This window comes from Leptonychotes weddellii, chromosome 4 (assembly GCF_054177405.1).
Source record: "Leptonychotes weddellii isolate Sample4059 chromosome 4, ASM5417740v2, whole genome shotgun sequence".
Taxonomy (NCBI): Eukaryota; Metazoa; Chordata; class Mammalia; order Carnivora; family Phocidae; genus Leptonychotes; species Leptonychotes weddellii.
Genome location: NC_138372.1, coordinates 37820804 through 37830433, shown reverse-complemented (window position 1 = coordinate 37830433; position 9630 = coordinate 37820804). Strand labels below are relative to the sequence as shown.

At 43.4% G+C, this 9630-nt stretch overlaps 1 protein-coding gene and 1 long non-coding RNA gene across 5 annotated transcripts in view; one reads left to right on the top strand and one right to left on the bottom strand.

The window, feature by feature from the left end:
- Positions 1-3781: 3781 nt before the first annotated feature.
- Positions 3782-5321, bottom strand: LOC145721044 (uncharacterized). Its single transcript, XR_014144506.1, has 2 exons — positions 4894-5321; positions 3782-4336 (listed from the first exon to the last, which is right to left on the bottom strand). It is a non-coding gene; the product is annotated as an uncharacterized LOC145721044 (long non-coding RNA).
- NRDC (nardilysin convertase) overlaps positions 5296-9630 on the top strand; it is a 108991-nt gene continuing 104656 nt past the window's right edge. The window contains exon 1 of one of the 4 annotated variants that reach the window (XR_014144498.1): positions 5296-5778. Coding sequence is in view for 3 of the 4 variants with exons in the window: in XM_081816897.1 (XP_081673023.1) it covers positions 5435-5778 (344 nt within the window). In the remaining variant the exon portion in view is untranslated. The remainder of the gene's footprint in view (positions 5779-9630) is intronic. The other 3 variants (XM_081816897.1, XM_081816896.1, XM_081816898.1) reach the window with 3 other exon arrangements.

Below are 9630 nucleotides of genomic sequence, written 5' to 3'. Positions count from 1 at the left end.
GAAAACAATACTTCTGATTTGGAAGTCCTGGCTGTGCCACAGGTTGCTTGTGATCTTCACCTCTCTGGGTAGGTATTTCTCTTTATATCTGAAGAGGCCAGATTAAAGTACTTCTGTGATCCTTTGCTAGTTCTCATATTTTATACATCTAATCTGACACTCTGACATTTGCTGTAGGGTCAGAATTGTATTGGGCCAACCATTAAAGAGGTATTTTTCCTGGAATATTACATTCTTCTGGTTTTCCTCTTACCATTCCAGTAGCTGCTTCTCAGTGTCTTTGGGGAGCTCATTTTCTAAAAGCTCCTCAAAGCTTGGTCATTCAGCCTTCTTCTCTTTTTGTTTTACAACCTCAATGTAAGTGATCTCAATAGGCTTTGGTTATCACCTATAAACAGATAAACTTCAAATTGGCTCAAATTGGCATCTCCAATTAAAGCCTCTTTTCTGATCTCTGGCCTAATCTTTCTTTTGCATGGCACACAAACGACTCAAACTTAACATATCTAAAACTAAGCTTAGGGCACCTGGGTGGCTCAGTTGGTTAAGCGACTGCCTTCAGCTCAGGTCATGATCCCGGGGTCCTGGGATCGAGTCCCACATCGGGCTCCCAGCTCAGCAGGGAGCCTGCTTCTCCCTCTGACCCTCTCTTCTCTCATGCTGTTTCTCTCTCGCTCGCTGTCTAATAAATAAATAAATAAAATCTTTAAAAAAAAAAAAAATAAAAAATAAAACTAAGCTTATGCTTTTTCCTCTAAAACCTGTCCCTCTTTCAGAATTTGCTTAATGAGATATGGCACCATCATCTACCTTAGGCTCTCTAAACAATAGAAATCGATAGGAAGCCAAAGGGAGTTTTAGGCAAGGCATTACTAGGGCTTTTGCTTGAACATAAAGTAGACAACACAAAGGAAAGAATCCTCAGTCTGACTCCATGAGGAGAGGTTAGGGAGAGTTATTTTAAAGAAATTAGGTGGGAAAAGGGTGATGTCTAAGCATGTAGAGGCTGGGATTTATTAGCACCTGCACATTTAAAGGTCATGCTTCTTCATGTGTCCCATGTCTAACTGGCATATTAAATCTCCACCCCCAGCAGGATTTTTAGTGTTATAATGAGGGAAAAAGTTGTTGAAAGTTCAGCACTGGGGTGCATCTTGGCACAGACTGGTTTAGTCCAGTCTTCACCAGTTTTTGTAGTAAGTGTCCTCCTTTTGGTAAGCATCCTCCCTCTGCATTCCTGCAAGATATGCTACTCAAGAGGCATAGAGATTTAGCCCCTCCCTCCCTCCTTATGGAGGAAGCCAAAGAACACTGGATTTTGCAGTCAAGGTTGAGAGGACCTGAGTCCAGTCCCTGCTGTCTCATACTCATCCAGAAAACAAGACACCACTGAGTTATACTTGACACTTTTCTCTTACTCTTCCACATTAAATCAATTACTATCCAAAACCAGTCATTTCTACCTCCTAAATATATGACCTATCTGTATACATCTCTCCATCTCCAACTAACACTTCTCAAATCCAAATTATCATTTTCTAGTGCATATGTTACAGGATTTCTTTTCTTCCAGTGTTCACGGTTCTTGGTCACACTGCTCCAAAGAATGAAGAGGTAGACGAGAGGAAGAGTGGTGGGCAGCAAAGCAAAGTTTATTGAGTGATAGTAGAAAGCTCCTGAAGAGGGAGGGGACCTGAGAGGGTTGCTACCCGAGTTTCTAAGTCTAGGGGTTTTTATGGGCTTGTTGTTGGGCTGTTTTAATCTGATTAACCCTCCATGTGCCTGTCACCCAATCAGGTTTTTATCATCTACCTATCACCTAGGAAAGGGTAGAGGGCTCCTTCCAGGATGGTTAAAATCCTTTTAAGGGTGGTTTCCTCTTAGGGCAGGGGTCCCTTGTCCCTTCTTGCCTTTCTTCTGACTATCCTTCATTACCTATATTATTTCAATACTCTCCTGATTTCTCTCTTCTTACTTTTAGTCTTGCCCTCACCTCCGCCATCCAAACTCTTTTTCACACATCAACCAGAGTGATCTACTTGGAAAACACTTGTGATCCTGTCTTCCTGTCTCATTTGTTCAACCATTATTTAGTGGGTATCTTTACATCCAATGTGGGGATCAGACTCATGACCCCAAGATCAAGAGTCACTGAGCCAGTCAGGCACCCCTAGTGAGTATAATGTGCCAGACACTATTCTAGAAACTAGAAATCCAGTGATACACAAAATAGACAAGGCAATTACTCCTTTTTATTTATTTATTTTTTTAAGATTTTTTATTTATTTGACAGAGAGAGACACAGCAAGAGAGGGAACACAAGCAGGGGGAGTAGGAGAAGGAGAAGCAGGCTTCCCACAGAGCAGAGAGCCCGAATCCCAGGACCCTGGGATCATGACCTGAGCCGAAGGCAGACGCTTAATGACTGAGCCACCCAGGCGCCCCTCCTTTTTATTCTTATGAAGGTTCTGTTCGATCTTGGCCACTGACTCACTTCCCCTTTGCTCCCAGATTACTACAGTTTAGCCATACTGACTTGCTTTCTCAGAGTTTTTGAACAAGTTTATTCCTATAAATTATATGCGAATTCCCATATATATATATACATATATATATATTTTAAAGCAAGTTAGAAGAATTTTTTTTTTAAAGATTTTATTCATTGGAGATACAGAGATACAGAGAGAGAGCACGAGCAGGGGGAGAGGCAGAGGGAGAGGGAGAAGCAGGCTCCCCGCTGAGCCAGGAGCCAGACGTGGGGCTTGATCCCAGGACCCTGGGATCATGACCTGAGCCAAAGGCAGACGTTTAAACATCTGAGCCACCCAGGCGGCCCTCCCATATATTTTTCAAATTTAAGTTTATTTTTAATTTTTTTTTTTAAAGATTTTATTTATTTATTTGAGAGAGAGAGAATGAGAGAGAGCACATGAGAGGGGGGAGGGTCAGAGGGAGAAGCAGGCTCCCTGCTGAGCAGGGAGCCTGATGCGGGACTCGATCCCGGGACTCCAGGATCATGACCTGAGCCGAAGGCAGTCGCTTAGCCAACTGAGCCACCCAGGCGCCCTATTTTTAATTTTTTAAAAGATTTTTATTAGAAAAAAAAATTTTATTTATTTATTCATGAGAGACAGAGACAGAGAGAGGCAGAGGGAGAAGCAGGCTCCCCAAGGAGCAGGGAGCCCGATGCGGGACCCACCCCAGGACCCTGGGATCACAACCTGAGCCGAAGGCAGACGCTTAACCGACTGAGCCTCCCAGGCATCCCCAAATTTATTTTTTTATTTTTTATTTTTTTTTAAAGATTTTATTTATTTGCCAGAGAGAGACACAGCGAGAGAGGGAACACAAGCAGGGGGAGTGGGAAAGGGAGAAGCAGGCTTCCCACAGAGCAGGGAGCCGGATGCGGGGCTCCATCCCAGGACCCTGGGATCATGACCTGAGCCGAAGGCAGATGCTTAACGACTGAGCCACCCAGGCGCCCCCCCAAATTTAAGTTTAAATGTCTATTGTTTAAAGAAACTCTCTGACTAGACTAGGTCCCTCTGTATTTTTCCTTTTAGAGCTTTTCACAATGGTAAATTTAAGTTTGTGGCCCGCTGAGCCACTCAGGCGCCCCCAGAGGCCTCTTTTTAAAGGGAAAAACTAACAGGTCACACTTTAGATGCAGCCTCTCTTTGTCTGTGTTAAAAATTCTAATTACTGGTTGAATCTAAAGAGTCCTTCCCTACGGTATTATTGCTTTGGTAAGTAAAAAAAAAACCACTCTCAAAATAACATGTCACTTCAGGTATTTATTCAACAACAAACATTACTGACTGCTTTACAATGTACTGACTGGGAAGCTATGCTAGGAACTGGATTTACAAAGAAAAAACATTTCCCTGAAGGAGGGCAGTCCAGTGGAGTTCTTACCTTAAAAACTGACAGGTTCCTGAAAAGATGTATGAAAATAAACTGGGATATTTAAACAATATTTTTCAGTTAATTTATCTCATGTGCTGCCCTAGTTCAGTTTTTCATCATCTGCCTGAATCAATGCACTTACTCTTCCCAACTTCTTATTCGTTTATCCTGAATTATTTGTCATAGCATTCATTGTTTTTAAAATATATCATTGATTTTATTGTCTGTTTATCCCCATTAGAATGCAGGCCCCAGGAGCTCCTGGCTTGCTTGGTAGAGCATGCCCCGCTTGATCTCAGAGTCTGAGTTGGAGCCTCACACTCGGGGTAGAGTTTACTTAAAAAAAAAAAAAAAAAAAAGCAAGCTTCGTAAAGACAAGGATCTTTGTTTTGTTCATGATTGCATTCCCTGAGTCTGGAGCTCCGGAGGCCTAGTAAAATGTAAACACATTTAACAGCCATCAATACCTCTTTCTGATCTTCCTCCATTCATTTATATGTATTTTTCCCCCTTATGTGTGAGGATCTTTTGCTTCAGGGTGTCAGTATACTGTATCTTATTAACATGTCAGTTGTTTTTTATTTTTCAAGTATGTCTGTTTCAGTCAATTTAAATGATTGCCCACCAAAGACCATTACAGGCAGAAAAAACTTTGGAAAAAGGTACTTGAAGGCAGCAGACACGCTGTGGACTCTAGGCTGTAGCGGAGCTAATGTTCTCGCATGGAAGAATGAGCACATCTACGCTAGTCTCTCAAGCACTTTCTTAGGCTCTGAGGGGAAATAGCACCAAGGTTCTCCAAGCGATAAGATGGAGAACCACACCGCTATCTCTGCCATACAGCTAGGCTTCACTCCCTCGCAGCTTCCATCCGGCCGAGAAAAATACTTCCGGCGTTCCGCTTTTTACATGCTGAGTCACGGCTGAAAGCTACGCCCCGGGTGTTAAGGGCAGAATACAAAAAATATATAATTGGGGGAAAAAAACCTTGGAAATTCATTTTCTCCACTCGCTTCTCAATTTTCTCATCAGGGGAGTATTTTTTTCAGAGCCGCGGAGTATTACTCACTGTCTGCCGCACACCAACACCCCGTATACGTCATAAACGCGGCGCAAGCGCTTTTCTTCCCGTCGTCCTTCGCGCCACTCTCTCCGCCTCTTCTTCCTCGCCCCGCCCACCCTAGGTTTCGAGGTGCTCCCAGAATCCGGCCCGGTCTCTTTGGTTCCTTTTATTCCCTGTTCCCATTGGTGGTTTGTATGCGCGTGACCTCTCTTCTTGCCTCCTGATTGGCTAGAATCAGTAGCGTCATCGGCGGCCGGGAGGGCGGAGGGATGAGGGAAGCTGGCGTGAGGCCGACCGGATTGGGGGAGGGGTTCAGGCCTATCCTCCCCAGCGGCTGCGGCAGCACCAACGCCGGCCGCCGCCGCCTCTGGAACGCGGAGGAGGAGGAGCGGCTGGAGGAGGAGGAGGAGGAGGAGGGGGTGGTCCCTGGCGAGCGGGATGCCCACTGCTCCGGCTTCGTGGTGAATGCTGAGGAGAATCACGGTTGCTGCAGTCTGTGCCACCCGGAGGAAGTTGTGGTGTGAGGCCGGGCGGGAGCTCGCGGCGCTGTGGAGAATCCAAGCGCGGGGTCAGTGCGAAGACTCGGCTGCTGCCAGACCCTTTCCTACTCTGACCATGCCTGGAAGGAACAAGGCGAAGTCTACCTGCAGCTGTCCTGACCTGCAACCCAATGGACAGGATTTGGGCGAGAGCGGCCGGGTTGCCCGTCTAGGAGCTGATGAATCTGAGGAGGAGGGACGGAGGGGGCCTATTAATAATGCCGGAGACCCTGAGATCGTCAAATCTCCCAGCGACCCCAAGCAATACCGGTGAGGGAGGAGGCTTGGACCGGAGGGGAGAGCCGGGTGCGGGCCTCTCTGTTGCTGACGCCGTCACTTCTTGTCTCTGTCTTCCGAAGGAGCAACAGGGGCACACTTCCCATCCCCAGTGCTTCCTTGGGTGGAGGTGGCAAGGGCAATTAGGGGCTTCCATGTGGTTTCAGCTGGACAAGTGCAAAATCTTAGGTTCTACGAGGAATCAGGATGTTAGAATGGGAAGGGCTGTTCGAGTGATTTTGACATTCGCTAAAGCAAGAATGGAGGGTTCTCTGAGGAAGGCAGGCTGGATGGTGAGGGAGTCTTGGTATTATGTTAGGAGGAAAGGTTGAAGGAGTTGGGAATTTTAATTCTGGAGAGGATATTTAAGGGGCATATTATTACTATCCAAAAATATTTTAGGTGCCCATGGCTGAAAGAGGGGTAAAACTAATGGGTGGAAGTTGTTAGAGGATGGTGTGGCTTCAGTAAAAGAACTTGGGCATCATAGTTGGCCTAAGATGAAGTGGCTCGTTTCCATGGGTTGTTCCTCATTTACTAGAATGTTTGGGGGATCTCTTCCAAGGTCTTGTTAGAGAGGACTTAGCTCTCAGTTGGGTGAGTCATAGAAGACTTGTGCGGTTTCTTCTAATCCTGAAATTGTCTACTTTTATGCTGGAATCCTCTGAACATCTTTAATAACTAGTGGCTCAGTCCCCACCTGAATATTTCTTTCAGAGATAGCTTATTTCATAGAGTGTTGTGACTATGATGTCTTGTAAAGAGAGATCGTATTGTCCAACAACTTCGTTTTCCAGGTTGAGGAAATTGAGATCCAGAGAGTTGGCTTCTTAGAATTACACAGCTAAGTAACAGCTGATAGGAAAACCCTGTCTGTTTGACACCAAATCCCGTTCACCATTTACTGATTTTTATATTCTTACTCGTGTTGGGTTGGAAGGTGAAGGATTCTAGATCCCAATTTCTTATAAGCCCCTACAGTATTAGAGCAGGAAAGAACCTTGGAGGAAATCTTTTGACTCCCCATTTCTCCCATTTGACAAATGACTGAAACTGAGGTCTAGAAAGAAGTGATTTAGCCCCAAGTCTGAGACTGGCCTAATTTTTCCTTTCACTCCCAAGTCTAGAGATTAACAGTACACAACTCTTTGTACTATTTTTTGCAGGCTGCAGGGTCAAGAGATCTTTGTGGTGGGCTAAAATTTTTTCTCATCAAAGATGAGAGTGGTTGCATTAGTAATATGTGAATGAGCTTCTCGGCCTTTTGGCTAAGATCAAGTGTAGTAATATGTGAATGAGCAAATTGAAACCTTGATAAAAGGTGCTTATTTTCCAGAATAAATGTTGAGTAACAGCTTCAGTTTTTTCTGCCTATATAAAATTACATATAACAGCTCATGTTTACAGAATATACACTATGTGTCAAATACTGTTCTAACCGCTTTAGATATTTCATTTAATGACCTCAGTTTGGCAAATTTATTTGACAAATGCTTAAGTCCTACTGTGTGCCAGGTGCTGCACTATCTTAAATCTTTTCTAAAACTTGGTTGAGTATAACTTATTCTCCATGCTGGCGATACAAAAATGAGTAAGACAGTCCCTGCCTTCAGGGAGCTTAATCTAAAAGAGCGACACACACACACACACGTTATAAAAAAAAAAAGGTAAAATTAGGGCACTAAAGTTTTATAGAAGCCATAATAGAAGTATATGCTAGATATATTGGGGAATAATATGAGGAGTTACAAACTACATTTAGGGGGAAATTAGGAAAGACTTAAAAGGAGAGGTAATACTTCTGGGGTAGGGGTATTCTTTGAATATATTGTTGCAGTTCTATCTTGATGAGGTCCTTTGTCAAATCATTGTTCTTATTAGTTTTTAAAGTGAATGGGGTTGATTAGAACAACAGTGTTTTCCAGTAACTTTCTCCTTTCAAAAGAGCAGGTCCACTTTTATCTATCCTATATACTGCAAATTTCAATTAGACTTACAAAGAAAAATTTTGTTACTTTTCTTTCTTTTTTTTTTTTTAAAGTAGGCTCCACTCCCAGCATGGAGCCCAATGCGGGGCTTGAACTCATGACCCTGAGATCAAGACCTGAGTTGCGATCATGAGTCGGACACTTAACCGACTGAGCCAGCCAGGCACCCCAAGATTCTGTGACTATAGACTAAAGTTGGAAAACCTCAATACTAGATGATCTTTAAAGACTTATCCAACCTAAAGTGAAATTCTGTGAATTTTTGTAGTTAGAAATAGACATGAGGCACCTACCGCCCAGAGAGCTCAATTATCCTTTCAGGACTCTCAGATGTTATCTCTGTGAAGTTTTTACATGTAGAACCAATTCCTCCTTTCACTGTATGTCAGTAGGATTTTGTACATGGCCTATTACAGTACATATCTATCATATAATTATATGTCTTTTTTTTTTTTTTTAAGATTTTATTATTTATTTGTCAGAGAGAGAGCCCATGAGCAGGGGGAAGGGCAGAGGGAGAAGCAGGCTCTGTGCTGAGCAGGGAGCCCGATGCGGGACTCGATCCCAGGACCCTGGGATCATGACCTGAGCCAAAGGCAGACGCTTAACCGACTGAGCCACCCAGGCGTCCCTAATTATATGTCTTTTGAATGTGTGAATAAGCACCAGAGGTGGCCCTTATTAAAGGAATATGGGGAAATAATGCCTGGAAAGATTTGCATACCAGTCTGCATTTATTAAGTAATAGCCTGTGGAATTTTACTTATGTATATGTGTTATTTGTATTCAGCTTTTTTGAAATGTTAAACTACCTGCAGGACATCAATTCTGTTTTTTTTAGGGATCTGTATAAGTGGTAAGTGTTGATTTCCTTCTCATCTGCAAGAATTAAGGGACTTCAGTTTGGAAACTACTGTTCAAATCTTTATTGGTGTAAAGTGGAGATTCTAGATGGACAGAATTTTTAGTGCAGTCTAAGTAGTAAATTATTTTATTTTATTTTTTAAGATTTTATTTATTTATTTGACACAGAGAGAGATAGCGAGAGCAGGAACACAAGCAGGGGGAGCGGGAGAGGGAGAAGCAGGCTTCCTGCCGAGCAGGGAGCCCGATGTGGGACTCGATCCCAGGACCCTGGGATCATGACCTGAGCCGAAGGCAGACGCTTAACGACTGAGCCACCCAGGTACCCAGTAGTAAATTATTTTAATAATGAAGAGTAGTTAGGAAGTTTGGATTGACTTAAATAAGTATAAAACACTGGGGCACCTGGCTGGCTCAGTCTGTGGAGCATGTGATTCTTGATCTTGGGGTTGTGAGTTCAAGCCCCATGATGGGTGTATAGAGTGTTTAAAAATAAAATCCTATTTTTTTTAAATGTTTTTTTTTTTTTTAAGATTTTATTTATTTGACAGAGAGAGACATAGCGAGAGAGGGAACACAAGCAGGGGTAGCGGGAGAGGGAGAGGGAGAAGCAGACTTCTTGCCGAGCAGGGAGACCAATGCGGGGCTTGATCCCAGGACCCTGGGATCATGACTTGAGCCAAAGGCAGATGCTTAACCGACTGAGCAACCCAGGCGTCCCAAAAATAAAATCTTAAAAAAAGAGTATAAAACACTTCCATGTTTAACCAGTTTGTAAAAAGACCCGTGTTTTTCTGTGGGGGAGGGGGGAGGGGAGAAGAACAATATGAAAAGGCTTGTAAGCTTCTGAAGGGCAAGCTCTTTTATTTTAAATTTTGTTCAGACTGTTACAAGTAAGAAGATGGTTATCTCTTTTTTTTTTTAAGATTTTATTTATTTGACAGACACAGCGAGAGAGGGAACACAAGCAGGGGGAATGGGAGAGGGAGAAGCA